The sequence below is a fragment of the Falco punctatus genome, assembly GCF_963210335.1.
Source record: "Falco punctatus genome assembly, chromosome: 14".
NCBI classification, from domain to species: Eukaryota; Metazoa; Chordata; class Aves; order Falconiformes; family Falconidae; genus Falco; species Falco punctatus.
Genome location: NC_137594.1, coordinates 20,951,541 through 20,967,983, shown reverse-complemented (window position 1 = coordinate 20,967,983; position 16,443 = coordinate 20,951,541). Strand labels below are relative to the sequence as shown.

Sequence of the window (16,443 nt, the reverse complement as noted above, 5' to 3'; positions counted from 1 at the left end):
GTCATAAAAGCAGGTTTTGATCTACTCTGTTTTCACAAAAGCCCAACTGGTTTTTTTTTAAACATAATGTAAAAATGTGGGGGTTTGGCAGTGTCTGTGCTTTTTTGATGTTTTTTTTTTTTAATTGCAGCTCCAACGTTTTGCTTTATTGACCACAATGTCACCGTGAAGAGCTGCTGTACGGATGGGTTCCTGGTGAACAAACCTCAGGCCCCCATTCAGGCACTCCAGGCTGCAAAAGCCCTTTCCTCATGATCTGCAGCTCTCTGAAACGCAGCAGTTCCTCGCTAAACACTGCAGCTGATCAGAAACCTCGGCCATAAATGTTCTTCAGTTTCATGCTTTCCCTGTGCCAACTCAAGGTACTTCTTATCCTTCGCCGCAGCCCCAGGCTATTTTTTATGCCTCCTCCGTGTGGAGGCAGGTGATGGCCACAGAGGTGAAGAGCAGAGCAGCAGCTGCCTTTGCTCGGAGGGGCTGGCCATGGAGCGAGGGGGACCACTCCCCAAAACCAGCAGGGACTCACAGCAGGTATTTCCATCCCATTCCCTCACCCACGTTTTGGGACCTGTGGCCGTTTTGCTTGCTCCCACAGGGTAAGGGTGAGGACAGAGGCTTTCATTGCTGCGCGGTGCCTTTGTGGCTGCTATGGCTTGAGGGGGAGCTTGGGAGGTGGAGTTTTCTCCATGGGTGCTTCTACTTGGTTGTTGTCTCACCTGTACCTTGTTCCCTGGGCACTGATGCCTGGCCTGAGTCATTCTTCTCACTGCCAGCCAAGGTGCCCTCGGTCTGTCCCATGGCACCTCACTCTCCCTTGCAAGACTGCGTCAAGGATCTTGTTGATCCTCATCAGTAGATCAACCCTGTTGGCCCCAGGTTGGTATGCTGGCTTCCTTCCACCCACTACAGGGCAGAGCCCTGCTCCCTGCCACCGTGTTCCCACTGGCACCGAGCCACGCAGCTGGAACACAGCTTTGTGGCAAATAATGAAGGGCTGCTCTTGTGATTTGCAAGTACTGCCCGAGATGCAAGCGATGCAGGGTGAAATCCTGCTCTGCTCCAGTTTCTGGCAAAAGGAATTTCCCCGGGTTCAGCTGTCAGGTCAGCCAGTGGCTTCCTGTGCAAAGCCGCTGGAGAAACTTTCGTGTCCACAGTCCTTGGCTCCCCACCTACGGAGCAGGCAGCCTCGTGAGAAAGCTCACTTACAGCAAGGCGCTTTGGGGTCACGGCGATGCTGTGGCCTTGGAGGAGTCCCAGAGGTACCATAACACTGAAAGAAACACAGGGAGAGGGCTGCCTGGTGCCCCGTGTGGGAAAAGCTCCCTTCTGGCCATGTTTGCTAAAAAGGGCCCATCAAAGCAGGAGCTGGAACCTGAAGGAATGTGGCAGCTTAGTTTGGTCTCAGCTTGAAATCAGAGCAGTTAACCTACAGGTGGGGCAGCAGCCTTGGTGGGGCTGCACAAATGTGTGACTGTGGGCAGGACCCTGGTGAGCATCCACACACTTGGGCTGGATGCTCCTCTGAGAGCTGGCGGTAGCCAACGTGGCCAGAACTTCAGCGAACCCCTTACTACCACATTCAGTGTTTCATGAAAGTCTCTGAGGCACTTCTCATCAAAAGCACAGATTTATTTATAAAAAAGAATGGAGAAAAAAAAATAGACCAAAGTGCTTTTTTCTATAAAAGACAATTCCTTGGAGACTGACTGTCGTAGACCCGCTTACACATGGCATTGCAGCCCACAGCTGCAGACGGGATCCAGACCTGATGCTGAGTCTCACGGAAAATTTGGAATTCAAAGGTCAGCAAGGGATATTTCCACTGATGACTAAGGGACGTAACCACACATCTCCTACAGGTTTCGGTTACAGACGGAGGGCCAAATCCCTTCAGTGGCTTTAAAATTCAACCCAGAGAAGAAAAAAAAAAATATGCAGTTTTGGACTCTAGCCCTTAAATTACCTCACTGGTGGAGCTCATCTCTGTACAAAAACGAGCAGACCCTTGTCTGGTGTGAAGCAGTGTCTCTCACCGATTTCATGCACACACTCCAGTATGTGGGTTAGAGTGAAAAACCCTCTCGATTCCCATCCCAGTGTCTCCTTGGTTTAAGGTGCACAATGCCGATGGCTCACGGCTACACCAGCATTTTCAGCCACACCAACTCAGCAGTGTCGGTGGATTCGATGCTCCGCGTTGCTGCACATGCTCACTTCTGGTTTCAGGGTCCGAGGGCGGCTGCTGGGGTGTGACTTGGAGGTGGCCCTAGGGTACCTTCTGAAGCCACAGAGAGGAGGTGACATGGTGAACCAGGCAGCAGGACAGCTTCTCAGTGCTGAACCAGATTTTGAAATGAAGGGCAAAATTAACAGGTAAGGAAAAACACCACGACTGCATCACACTGGGAGAAGACGTTTGCCTGGAGCAGCACCCGCACCAAGCCACCCGTGCCTTCTCTGAACACGTATCTCCCCTCAGCTCGAAGCCTACAGGCTTTTCAGGCCTTATGTTTTCCATATCTTGACAGTGGCGCAAAGCATGCTCTGCTTTCTGCTTCAGCTCCTCCCAAATCTCGAAACAGATGCAGTTCCAAGACTTCCCAGCTAGGAAGCTCCAGCAAACCGTTTCACTTGGAGGCTCCCGTTTTTCCCCCAAGCTCTGCACCCTGCCATGCTGTGACACTAGCACCCCGCTTTGCATTAAAAACAATCCAGGTAGCTTTTCAATGGTAGGGTTGAAGCTGAAAACGGAAACCTGAAAAGCGTCGCTGTGAGCTTTTGACATTCATTTGTAATTTGCCTGGCTATGTAAACCTGGAAGAAAATTCTATGATTTCTTTAAGGTCTGGCTCATGATTTTCAGGCGCATCCGATCAATAATGCTGAAGCCTTTCCTTATTTTTGAGTCGAGTGCTGTTTTTACCTGATAAAGTGGCCCACTGCAAGCAGCTGTGGCATGTGAGACCTGCAGCTGCTGGAAGAGAGCACGTTCCCCATCTGCCGTGGTGGCGCATCCTCGTCTTCAGCAGACAAATTAATCTATGCTGCGTTTTTAACAAGTATTTAGGAGGGTTAAAGTTGGTCTTTCACTGACTCTGCCCTCCAGGACGGCTTGATTTTTTTTTTTTTTTTTTTTTTTCCTTCCTTCCTGACAATTTTGTATCAGGGTATAGTCTCAGGTTTACTTCTGCCAGATGCCTCACGTCAAAGTGTATCTGGTGAGCATTTTAACTTTCGCCCTCCTTTTTGTTGCTCTCCGTTTGAACACTATAGCTCAGCTATGTCAAACCAAATCATTCAATTTCTCCTTTGGATGCATCTTTTATTCCTTCTGACAGACTGAAAGGAGCCTCCTTCAAGTCTGAAACATTGCTAACACTACAAAAACAATCTACCACAAAAAAAGCCCTCTTGGATCCCTTCCTGTAAGCACATTTTGGCCTGGTTTCTGCTGTTTGTTTTATATTTTGCCCATTTCTTTTTTTATATGCAAGTGATTAGCATATTTATTTAAAATCATCTGCTGGTTTGCTGCATATTCGATTCTGAAACATGGCAACCCCCCTGATTTTTTACTTCCCGCCCCCCCAGACATCTCTCAATACATAGAGAAGAGCTGTTAGGGGCTAGAGCCAAGTTCACCAGCAGCAGCACTGCCCGTGGCTTATCTCACGCACTAGACATTAGCTAATCTGGATAAACAGCAGTAAGGGAGTGTCGCTTGCAAGCCTGGCATCCCAGTGGGCGCAGTATGTGTGCAACTAACTGTGCATACGCAAGGAAGAAAGCATGAGTGTGCTCCCCTTCCACCAGCATGCCAGCCAGGCAGTCGCTGCGGTGCTAATTTCAGCCCTTGGGCGAGTGTATAGCCCTGCGTTTCTGGTGTATCAGCAAGTACCCCCAGCATCTAGCTCCTTCTTCAGTTCCACTCACTGCATTACCATCCCAGGTAGACATGCCTCCAATTTCTTCAACAAATCTCTGCTGATGTTTTTTTCCTCTGTGAGTGCTTCTGCCTGCCCTGCGCGGGCGCGAGTTCCCTTGTCTTTGCACCCTGGTGTAAAACCGCTGTAAAATCTTCTGGGTAAAACAGAAGTAAATTCAGAGTCGAGCCCCAGCCAAATGCCAAATCAATGCAAATGGCATCCTGTACTCACGACCCAACTGATCTATCTCATTCTAAGGCTTCTGTGAAAATTGTCTCTACGTTTGTGCCAGGTAATACTAAAGAACCCTTCTTTTTTAGGAGGAAGGAGCCCACCTGAGACCAGAATCGAGGTTTCATTGCATCTGATGATGATGACTGATCACGGAAAAGATGGTATGAAACAGCCACTGCTACGGTCCCAAACCATGCCATGTGCTCCAGACAATTCCACCATGGAATATCCCTGGAAAACCCTTTTCCTTTGAGTCTCTGTAATGAAGGCACCTGTGAATACTGTTAAAGATTATGATATTCCAGGAAGGTTGCCAGAAGCTCCAGCACTTAATGGCACATGTGAGAGGGAATCTGTGAGTAAGAAGAAGCGCATATGCCAACTGCTGGCAGAGGAATAAAATGAACCAAGGTTTGCATTAAAGAAAAAAAGCATTCGTGCTTAGTCCTCTGTAATACAGTAATAGCAGCAAAGAAGTTTTTTTGGACTTGAAGTAGATGCTGAATAACAAGCCTTTCTTATTTTGAGCATTAACAGATACTATAAAAGCTGGGAGTTCTCACTGCTCAGGGGCTGCCTTATAACTGTGTATGAAAGTTGTGCATGTGAATAGCTTAGAAATACTGACTACAAACAAGACAGCAGGCTATGCATATGACCTTGTTTTCTAAAAAATCATTTTCCCAAAATCAAGAGCAAACCCTATTGCTGTTAAAGTAATTTTCAAGTTTCTGATCTTTTTTTTTGTAATTTTTTTTTTAAATACCATTTGCCAGGTGGGCTGCTGTTGAAGAGTTCCCCAGTTGGGATCTGGCAGGAAAACGAATGCTTTGAGTATGGTTCCAGCATGCTGGTCCCAAAAGCAACACTGTCAGAGAGATAGTTGCTTCATTTTGGGAAAAGCACTGGTACTACTGTAAGGGAGAGGGAAGGACGTGGAGCAGGAACGGGGGAGATGAGACTGCAACAGCACAGACCCAGAATAGCTGAATGAAAGGTCACGGAGCCACAGTCTTTGTAGAGACAGTGCCAGGATGAAGTCAAGGACAGCACGCAAACATACTCATTCACACCTCGCGAACATGCTCCCCACCTTTAACCCCCTCCGTTTCCTTTCCACACTGTGTACGTAACCTTGGGGATCCCAAACCTGCAGCAAAACAGCCAGGTTCCTCAGGCTGACACTGAGGAAGGCGATGCTCAGCTCGCCTGTGGACCCCAGCTGGGTAGAAGCTGGCCGTCTAAATCCTGCTCCCCCAGGTCTTCAGCAGCTGTGGGAGCAGATCCCAGCCCACACCTGAGCCCAAGGCTGCGTTCCTCCCTCCCAAATTACAGCTCTGGCTCCCGTGAAGGATTAGGATGTGAGTTGTGGTTTAAAAGGCCATCAGGGCTTGACTGAAAGCTGGGCCTGTCATGACTGCCAGTGGCCTGCTATGTGTGTGCCCACACGGGCTTTACGTGTGCTGGCAGAACCACCCTCGACATCTGAAATGATTTCCAAGGCCCACCGGCTATTCCCACGGATGGCAAAGACGAAGAGGGATAGGATTAATGGAAAAGGGTAAGTAAAAACCTATCAGGAAAGCATTGGGAATATGCTGAAGGTACTCAAGCTGTTGTGCTTCACAAGACCCGTGCCGTGCTAGACACGTGTTGCTCTGTGCTTTATGGGCAAAGGTGTAAACTGCGCTCTGTTGTAGTCTGCATCGCCCGTACCAGGAGAGAGCTGGCATCTCCCAGCAGAACTGGAAGCACAAGTCAGCCCTGGGGCTTGGGTGCTTTGTCTTTTAAGCCATTTTTACCCTCGAAATCAGGGCAGGTAAATCCAGGCACAGCAGCTAATGCCCCACTGTCACACAGTGACAACACCGCCAGGGAAAGGCTCTGGGCAGATCCCGATGCTCGTGAGACACGACGGCATGAGCGATCCTCTCCGGTGAACTCAGCAGGCTGAGGGTACGTGGTCCAGAAGCGAGCGAAGGCACTAGCAGCCAGCTGGTCACCGGGTTCAGGATGGGATCTGGTGCTGCGACCCACTTCAGAGCAGCAGCTCCCATCTGCACTCCACAGGTAACTCGCTGATGAGGTGACAATTTTCCTTCCAGCACTGCGTGTTGCTTGTCACAGGTACAGGTGCCCTCGGGCTGGTGGGAAAGAGCTGAGCGCGATGCAGGCAAAATAGTATTGTCCACCACAAACCAGGAGTTGGGAATCGTTCTCCGAAATTGTGTTTGTTCGGATGGCTTGTTCCGAGCCTGAAATTTGTTCTACAGCAGCAATCTGGTGCTTTGTGGAAGATTGTGGCTGTCCCAGGTAAAAGGGAAACCTTTGGGTGGAGAGAGGTGGGAAGGAGCTGTACCACAGTAGGGCAGGGCAGATGCACTTGCTGCAGGTGTCTGTTCCTCATGTGAAGAAGGAAAAATAATGTAAAACTGACTTTTCCTTAATTTCCTCTCTGTCTTCGGTTGGTGTCACGCCTGAGGGTAAAAATGTCTTCAATATAAGAAATCTATCGCAGCTCTCTAGGTGATGGCCTGGGCCACTGCCTAAGAAACGGTGGCATCGCCTGCTTCCCAGGGGAATTCTCCGAGGTGCCTTCCTTGCTCTCTCCTCTCCCCCGCTCTCCCCCAGGGCTCTCTGACTGCCTGGCTCTTCCCTGTGACGGCTCAGTCCTGAGGGAAGTCAGGCTGAAAGCCTCTCTCACCACTTCATGGGAAAGTAACGTTGACTTCTGGACACATAATGGGGACATCAGAGGTCCGTGCTGGCTTCTGCGAGCACAGAACCTCTCCCCCGGCCATTCCCACCTACCTGGAAACCTGCGGTGATTTTCAGGGCTTTACATTCCCAGCCGCTGGCAGCAGTCCCATACACTAGCTAAAGCGAGAAAGCCCTTAGCGATGCCATGACCCCGTGGGCTCTAGGAGCAGTCCTCGCTGGAATGGAGGCCCAAGAGCTCCTCAGCCAAGCTGGTGAGACCATTTTCTTCCAGGGCTGAGATCAGCCGCGCTATCGTGGCTTTCTTCCCCTCCGACTGGATAAACCTGAGGAGCAGCTGATAGGCTTGTTCATACAGTCCCTCTCGGTCGTACTCGAGGGCCAGGTTATCAATGACGGGATCACGCAGGGCCCGGCAGCTCTTCTGCAACGAGCGACCCACTTGCTTCCATTTCTTGGACACAAGCTTGGCAAATTTCTGGTGGTCATCCGGCGTGAGCATTCTGTTGGCTGAAAGGGACAGAGGGCAGGTGAAACACGGAGGTTTCAGGGCTGGTGTGAGGCAGCTTGGGCCAGTGCAAGGTTGGCTCAACGTTCCGCGGAGCAGGGAGCCTGTTCGGCGCCCACAGTGTGCTACTGAACTGCTGCGGGGCTGCTCTACTTGTCCTCCGGTGGTTTAGCACCCGGGCAGCCCTGCCTGGGGTCCCAGAGCAGCGAAGCTACAGGGACCACCCTGCCCGGGGGTCCGCACGCCCCCACAATGCTCCTCCACCGCTGGAGGTGGGGCCGCCGGAGGAAGCCCCGCTGCTTCGCACCTTCCTGCCCTCCGCTCCCCGCACGCCTGCCGTCCCCGGCGCTGGTGCCTCAGTGGGGAGCTGCAGCACGCGGTGACACGTTCACCCGCCCGTGGCCGTCCGCCCCCAGCCCTCTGCCTTGCTCGGGCCCTTCCCTTACTGAAATCCTCCCACAACGCCAGTGTCTGGGCTTGCCCCTACCCTGCAAGCTCGGCAATAGTTTTTTTTAAAAAATTTTTTCCTCCCCCAGTATAAGACTGCCCCGTCGTTTGCTAGAGCTTTTTTTCTTTTTTCTCCTTTTCTTTTTCTTTTTTTTCTTCTGATAGACATCCTCTTTTATTTGTTTCAGCCTTTCAAAATCAACTTGGCAAGACCTTTCTGACCACGTCCCCTGTCCCCTGCCTAAGCATCCTCAGGATGCAACACAGGAGCTCTCTCCTTGGCTGTTTAGCACTGCAGAATGGACACGCAGCTTAAGCACGCTCAGAAATTATCTAGCTGATCTCAAGCTAAAATTGTTATGTGAGACTGTCTGAAAGCTCTCTGGAGGGGACAGACCCCGAAGACAGCTGACGTACTGCAGGGAGCCTGGACAAATCCATCCCGGCTGACAGCAGGGCTGATGGTGCCCACAGCAACCTTCCCAGCCTGACCCCACCTACGATATTAACTCACCTCAACAAAATGATGTGGAGGAAGAGAAGCTAATCTGTGTTCTTCCTTTCAGTATTAAGGAGTTTTTAAATGTGAGGAACCTGTAAGGACACAGGCTCTGAAGCATCTGGTTCTGTGCCACCCCAGAAAAGAAAAAAACAGGTTGAAGCCTGAGCAGAAGCAGTATGGCAGTATCTTAGGACTGCTGGAATTCCTTCCTTATGGGATGCTGGGAGATCCTTGATGCATCTGAGGTAGACCCCAATACGTAGTCACGTTAATCCTCCCTCTTGGGCTTTGAGGCGAGGAAGACCAAGGGCTGTCCTGGTCAGTTCCAGCTACTCACCGAACTCTTGTCCCTGAAAGATGAAGGTGACTTGCGGGGAAAGGGAACTGCCTTGAGACGGAAAAGGCAGAGATGGGGAGTGCAGAGATGCGCAGTCTTTTACAGCCGTGTTGTTGTTGATGCTCTGGTGAACGATCAGGCTCTTGAGGCACTCCTCCAGCTCCGTGATCTCCTCATCCCGCAGGCGGTCAGGCTGCAATGCAAACAGTGTCAGTGACGCCTGCCAGGCTCACCGCCTTGCAAAGCTGGAGATGTTCAGCTGGAAGGCGCAGCCTAAGATGACGGTGTCAAGAGAGGAGCAATGAGGCAGCTATAGTGTCAGTTGTGAACTGACCAGACGAAATAGCCTGATGGAGTTCTGGCTGTAAACGTGTGAGGTTCTCTCTCTGATGTGATATGAAACAGGCAATCTCCCTCCCCTGGGTTTCTCACGTGCAGCAGTGAGCGCTTACAAGTTGCACAAAATTCCTACGAGTCCACATTTACCTCCAGCAGCCCTCTGCAAGACTCAGGGGGCACCACAGGCAGCGTGGCTTCTCTGACTTACCCCATGTAAGGGTCAGGCCCACAGGACAGGGTGACCTGATCCAGCAGCTCACGGCCACCACAGCAGGCAGCTCCTGCTACGCCCCTTCTCCTCTCTGCCCCTCCACTACCTAAGTGCTGTTGCTCCCGGATCCCCTCCGAGCCAGTTTTTCTCACTGACCAAGAGAAAACTAGCCTGACCTCCAGAAGGCAGGTAACGAGCAAAGGAGTAAAAGCAGCAAAACACATGGGAAGGAAGAGTCCAACCTGGCGAGTGCTCTGTCGAGCGCTTAGCTGGCGTACAGCAGCACCCAGCAGTGCCCTCGGCCACTGACAGCTGTGCCCTAGGGACATCTTTGACTGTGGCACTGTCAGGCAGAAGCCAGGCTAAGTCAGTTTGGGGGAACTGAGAATAAGCCCATCTCTTTTGTTCAGGCCGCTAGTTCAGCGAGGGGAGGGAGCCGCAAGCAGAGGCTGACAGGGTACGGCGCATCACGTGTGGTTTGGCCCGGGGCTGAAACGTTTGCACTTCGTTCTCTGTGCTTGCAGAAAAGCAACGTGGCAAAACATACTCTTGTGCCTCATCTTCCCAAGCAGATGGTGAGTACCTATTTCTCAGGACCATCTAGAGGGAACCAGAGCTACAAGGTATTGCTAGTTCCAGGTGGAAAAAAAGAGGGAGAGGGGAAAGGCAATGAGTTTAATCACATCAAGTGCCTTGGTTTTGTGGTGAGATGACAGACCTCACTGCTCTTGCTAGCAGGATTAGAGTGCCAGGGCCAAAGTATGCAATGAGCTAGACATTGGATATCAATTCTGAGAGAGAGACTTTGCCTTCAAAAGGGCAGCCCACGTTCTGCTGGCAGCAGATGCTGTTTGTCCCCACTCTGTCACAAGTTGTTGGTTTAATGCGCAGAGTGTTTGCACCCACGCTCGCTTCTAGGTGCAGTTACCACTGCTTTGCTCGGAGGAGGTGGTGGGCAAGGCAGGGGACAAAGGTGCTGAGCAGTGATTGCTCCACACTGACTCCTGTCCTCTCCACCTGCCTCGCAGGTGTATCAAGGCATGCTTGCTCATGCTCTCAGCTGCACCTTCTATAGTTCTTCATTGTAGCGGTGGTAACAGCCATGCTAATTGTTATACACAGAAACCACAGGGATTTCGTAGAATCTCTGTAAGCTATTTTAGGTAACTGTCACCCTTCCAGAAAAGCACACTGCTCTGGGGAAGGGCAGAGCTGTTTCTCCACATTATAGTCAAGAAGTGAAGGAGGAAGAAGTCAACAACCCAGCATGCTGCAGCAGAGCAAGACCTGCATGCACCTTCCCGAGTCCCGTGCTACTGCTCCTCGTTGCTGCCTGGCCTCCCACCCTCCCCCACTCACCTTTTCTCTGTAGATGCACTCCACGCAGCGATCCTCATCCTTCAGCATGTCGTCGAGGTGTTCCTTGCCAGCCTTCAGCTCCATTTCGAGAGGCACCGTGGTCATGGCCAAGGAGAGCTGGAGGTGATTCTGGAGGGACTGCTGGAGCGCTCCTTCCCGGTAACTCCGCAGGAAGCGGCGGCAGTTCTCCTGCTTGCAGAACTTGAGCTGGACTATCAGGTGTGGGTGGCTGCAGTGCACTTTGAGCATGTCCACGCCGTTCACGCTGCCGGTGGAGTCTGGCAGGGAGAAGTGAGCAGATTCACTATCCAGGCATGAGACATGCAACCCAGACCCACTCCCACCCACCACCAAGCCTGCAAAGGGGGGGGCTTTTGAATTCTCTTCTCCCTGTGACCACATCCTCTGGGATGAAAAACCTGTACGTAAAACCAAGAGCAAGTTTTTGCTGCCCTGCCACCATCCATCCCCATGAAGTATGGTGGCCAACGGAGGCCGTATGTTGCTGCACCCCAGGTAATTATCTCAACGCTGAGATTATTAGGGGAGGGGTTCAGTCTGAGGATCCATTTCCCAGACAGAAAACTGGGAAAACTACGCTAAACTGGCAGCACAGGGAAGTTTTATAGATGAAAGTTCAGCTCAGTGCTCAGACAGTCTTCAGTCCTTGTGACTGGACTTTCATGCAGTGATGAAGGTCCTGGAAAAAAATCCTGTGTTTCCTCTCCACCCCATGCCCAGAGGTAACTTTTGGCTGGCTCTGAGCCTTCAAAACATCTCACAAGTGGCGAGTGATAGGTCCAGACACGGGAATTGGGCTGCTTGAGATCGGGCCTTGACTTGTTAAACTCTTTTCGCACAGAGAATTAATTAATGGTAAAACCTAAGCAAGGAGAAGCTGAGGACGTGCCCTCTAACATTAGTGGAGGGGCAGCATGAGCCACGCTGACAGCAGAAACTGTCCAGGCCTTCGTTCTTCCTTCTCCCAGCAAAATTTCATTGTGATTAGCTGTGCACATTGACCTTGTCTCCACAGGGATTTTATATGCTGATGATGACAGTTTAGAGGACGTGTTTTTCTCTTCTTTTTTTTTGCTCTCACAGCAGAGGCCTGTGGGAGGCTGCCTGAACTGCTTCCAGACCCAAATTAACCCCCTCCCCCCCGCCGCGCAGAGGTACCAGCTCCCACTGGCACTGCGCGGCGGGTACCGCCGAGCCCCGCACCGTGCGTTGCGTAGCTCGGAGGACAACCCCAAGGCAAAGCAGACTCGTGTGCGCCACGTTAGGCAGGGCAATTAGCCTGGGATTTCGGAGTATGTGATCTAACAGTGGCTTTACAGGGTTTTCCGAGTCCTTGGCTGCATCAGAAAGCTTAGTTCAGGCCAGATGTGTCACTGGGACATGGGGCTAGGAACCTAGGGGAGGCATTTGAATTCACTGTGGCTGACCAGAAACGTCTTTCTACCTCTTCCTCCGGGCTTTGTTTTTCTTGAGTGTTGGTTAAACACGAGCTTCCATAGCAGGGTAGGAGGGCTGGGGAGGGGAAAGCTGCACAGACCTGGAAACCTTTACGAATGCTGTACATGACAGCTGTGAAGCCACTGCAGAAGAGAGGACTTTGCGCATGTTTCTTCATGACGCTTCAGGGAGCTGCCGATTTCATGGCTTTTTCAGGTCTGGATAAGCTCAGTAGGATTGAGTCTTTTTGCTGGCTTTCCCTTAAACGTGTGAGCAGATTCACATTTCAGCGACACAAAGCAAGTGTAAATCAAGCCTAACCAGGCAACTGCGTCGGGCTCCCTGCTGCTTTCCAGCTCCGGATCGAGCTGCAAGATGAGCAGGTCTGTACTGGATAAACTGCCTGACTTGGCTCGACTCACGATTGCCAGAAGAAATTACAAAATAGTTACACAAGCCCCATTAAACGATATAGGCTCAGGTGTATGAGACTGGTAAAGAACGCAGTGAGAGTCACTCTAGCTAAGTAAGATAAACCCTTCTAACTATTCTGCAGTCAGCTTGGTGCAAGGGTGGATAGAGAAAAACAGTTTTATGACCGTCTGCATCTCAAGTCTCTTTCTGATGTAAATAGAGTTACATACAGTTGAAGCTAATGTAATTGTGGCTGTTTATATCAGAAAAGAACTTATACTGGCTATTGCTAATTTTAAAAATGGGCTTCTCAAAGCAGAAATCACATTTCTGTGGTGGTATAAAAACAGAAATTAAATCTTCTTTTCTAGCAATTGCAATCTTTTCCCCTCTTACATAAATGGATTTAAACAAACATTCATAAAGTAGGATAACTTGTAGGACAGTTCGAGTTGGAAGGAAGCCCAGGACGCCTCGAGCCCAACCTCCCATGCAAAGCAGGGTCAGCCCCGAGGTCAGCCCAAGTTGCTCAGGGCTTTATCCAGTCCTGTTTTGAAAACCCCCAAGGATGGAGAGAACACACAGTCACGCTGGGCAGCTGCTTGATTGTCCTCATGGGGAAAACGTTTGTCCCTGGATCTGGTGTCTACCCCTCGTTTCAATCTGCACCCATTGCCTCTCATTCCCCATGCACCACTGTGAAGAGCTGGGCTCCATCTCGCCTCCTCATAGGTACCATCAGGCTGTGGGTAGGTCCCCCAAAGCCTTCTCCCCCCAAGCTGAGCGGGTCCAACTCCCTCAGCCTCTCCTCACAGGAATGGTGCTCCAGCCCCCAGCCGCCCCGGCAGACCTCTGCAGAATGTGCTCCGCTTTGTCTTTACTAAATACAGCAGGCGCCAACCTTCCTTACCCGTGAGCGCGAGAATAAAGCAAAGCACGGCACTGCGTGAAGGGATGAGACAGCACACCAAGACACCGGCGAGGATGGGTACCTGCTAACGCCAGCTTCAGTGCCTTGAACACGCTGGGTTTCTTTTGCGAGCTTTCGTAGAGGGACGGCAGAACGATGCTCTTGCACGTCGACTGGAGGAAGAGATAAGCGCTGCCGATCCAAGGAGCGGAGCTGCCTGCCATCTTCAGCGCCCTACGAAACCACACAGGTGAGCTGAGAGCACAGGGAAAAGGGCCTGACGGCGGGGGAGCACTTGCAGCAAACACCGAGCACAAGCATGGCGGGATCATGGGGATTTACCCTTGTTTCCTAGAGGAGGCTGGAGATATTCTTAAAGCAAGCGTCACCCTTGAGGAGTTTGCTGTTATTCTGTAAAAGCACAGCGGGACACAGGGTCCCAACAGCAACTCACAAAGCTCTGCTTTCATTTTCCACTGGACTCTGTTCATTTCATAGTCCAAAGAGACCCTGAAGCAAACCGTTTCAGTCCTCGTGTGTCTGAGTGCCCAGCCAAGCTGGAAAAGGCTAAAGACACGTCGTTGGGGTGCTCCAGGGAGCACCCAGCAGTCCTGCTTCTGGCACAGCCACAGGGACTGAAGCCCTACTGCAGGCAGAGGCGTTTTGCCCAAGGTCCCGGTCCCCTGGTTGTCCTCACTGAAGGACACATTACAGAGCAGCAGGACACTAACAGACGGGATGAGGGGTAGTGGTTTTAAACTGAAAGAGGGTAGATTTAGGCTAGATATAAGGACAAAATGTTTTCCAGTGACAGTGATGAAACAGTGGCACAGGTTGCCCAGAGAGGTGGCCAATGCCCCATCCCTGGAGACATCCAAGGCCAGGCTGGACGGGCTGTGAGCAACCTGGTCTAGATGAAGGTGTCCCTGGTCACTGCAGGGGGGTGGACTCAACGGATCTTTAAGGGTCCCTCCCAACCCAAACTATTCTGTGACCCAGGACTATCCCTCTGCTTTACGTACTAGCTCATTTATCAATCCTCTCCCACCGTTTTGTCTCTTGCAGCAAGGCACGTGGAGGACAGCACATCCACCGCTCCGTTCTCATCACACCTGTTCCTCAGTGCCCAGCTAATGCAAACCTTACATCTGCTGCGGCTGCACCCAACTCTGCTCCTGAGGCAAAGACGGACCAAAACACCTCCCAGGCTACGGAATCGCAGAATGGAAGAGCTGTGCTAGGCTGGGCAATGCCGGACTGGGGCTGTGGCAGCTGGTGAGCATCTGACAGCCCTGGAGACAGGCATGGATGGCCACCTCTCCTTTCTGGTGGGTACACAAACTGTCTGGGCATGTCCATGAGCAAGCTGGTCCCTGCGACTCCCCCCCCCCCCAAAAAAAAAAAAAACCCAAAACACCAAACTGCTCCACAGAGAGCGGTGCTGGGAGCCAGCCCTTCCATCACACCACAGTGACAAGTCATTTGGGGCTTCTGGTTCAGCCCCAGTCCCAAGTCCTGCCCTCTCTCCAGCTGCTTGTCTGGACCTCCATCACATCCTCAGCTGCTTCCCCGTGGGCATCTCTTCCTTCCTGCTTTCTGCCCCACTGCTCAACCCCAACAGCCTTCCCGTGTCCGCCAAGCCAGCTCAACTGCTGGCCGTGACACTGTCCCTCCCTTCAGCTGTCCTTCAGATTGTGGGCGTGCAGGTTTTTTGTCACCAGGGGCTGTCAGACCAAGAAGGATGACTCCCATGGGCAGGCTGTCCTCCTCCAGGTGGTGGCTGAGGCTGAGAACCATCTCCATCCCTTGCAGCACGTCCAACAGGGCGCTGGAACATACGTCCCACCCCGTTTACCTGCTATAACCCTGAACTGCGCCCAGCACGGCAGCTTGTTCAGAAAAGACAGGAAATAATAAACAAATCGTAAAATTCACACTGAATATGGGAGTGCAAGGAGCACCTGTGGGATGCAGGAGCGTTTCCAGACCATGAGCTCCTACATCACACAAGCATTTTAGAAAAGGATCTCGTAAAGGAAAAAAAACACCCAGGAGGATGCTCTGCTGCTGCATCCCAGGTCTGGTCCGAGCCTCTGGCCCCCGGGAAGTCCGGGATGCGGGCCCCCATCTCCCAGCACCTTGCGGAAGGAGGGTAAGGGGCACCCAAGGAACATCTCCGAAAACTACAGCCGCGCGCTGTGTACAGGATTTCACCCACGGGACGATTCCCCTTTTGCGGCGCAAACGCCCAGGCGCTCCCTGCCAGCCCGGAGCCACGCGGGGCACCAGCATCCCGAGTCCCCCCGCACCCACCGCTGCCCCCGCGCCCCCTCCCACACGCCGGGCGTGCAAGGGCTGTACGGGGGGCTCCGGGGCGCGCTGCCCCGCCGGCTCTGGGGGTGCCCCCCCGCCCCGCACGGCCTCGGCCCCCGGCCCGGTCCTGCCCCGGCCCCGGCCCCCCCCCCCCCCGCGGCTCCGGGCGGCTTTACCTTGTGCCCCGCCGCCGCCCGGCCTCGGCGCCGCCGCTTCCGCCTCTGCGCGGCGCCGCCCGCTGCTGCCGGCACGGCCCGGGCGGGCCGGGGGGAACGGCGGGGCCCGGACCGAACCAAACCGACACCAACTAAAAAAAGCCCACCCAACATATCCCCCCTCAAAAAAAAAAACCAAACAAAACAAAACCAAAAACCAACCAAACCCCCAAACCAAAATAAAACAAGCAAACAAACAAAAACCCCTAAACCTAAAAATAAAACCCCACCAAAAACCCCAAAAGCAAAAGCCAAAAAATATCTCCCCAAAAAAACCCCAAACCAAGGAAACCCCCAAAAGAAAACAAAACCCAAAAGCACCTCAAAACAAACAACCCCCAAAAAAACCCCAAACCCCAACCCAAAACATAAACCCAACCGAACCCAAAAAGAAAAAAAAAAACAAACCAACAAAACCCCAAAACAAACGAAAAAGACCCCCAAAGAAAAGGAAAAAAAAAGGGGGGCGGGGGGAAACAGCCACAAACGCCATTGCAGTCCAGTGCCCCCCATTGCAATACAGTGCTCCCCATTGCAACCCCCACTGCAACC

The 16,443-nt window shown here is 52.2% G+C and overlaps 1 protein-coding gene across 1 annotated transcript; it reads right to left on the bottom strand.

The window, feature by feature from the left end:
• Positions 1–1,608: 1,608 nt before the first annotated feature.
• TRADD (TNFRSF1A associated via death domain) lies at positions 1,609–16,433 on the bottom strand. The gene is made up of 5 exons (XM_080411161.1): positions 15,853–16,433; positions 13,446–13,597; positions 10,582–10,859; positions 8,673–8,865; positions 1,609–7,388 (listed from the first exon to the last, which is right to left on the bottom strand). Exons 2-5 carry the CDS (start codon positions 13,585–13,587, stop codon positions 7,081–7,083), a joined length of 921 nt encoding a protein of 306 aa, XP_080267287.1. The 5' UTR covers positions 13,588–13,597; positions 15,853–16,433; the 3' UTR covers positions 1,609–7,080.
• Positions 16,434–16,443: the final 10 nt, after the last annotated feature.

Bases quoted from the DNA above. Each gene is read 5' to 3' on its own strand.
- TRADD (XM_080411161.1), bottom strand. From the start codon at position 13,587: ATGGCAGGCAGCTCCGCTCCTTGGATCGGCAGCGCTTATCTCTTCCTC. The intron at 10,860-13,445 runs GTACCCATCCTC...TCTCCCTGCCAG, and splicing joins ACTGAAGCTGGCGTTAGCAG to ACTCCACCGGCAGCGTGAAC. The intron at 7,389-8,672 runs GTGAGTAGCTGG...TGTCCCTTTCAG, and splicing joins CTTTCAGGGACAAGAGTTCG to CCAACAGAATGCTCACGCCG.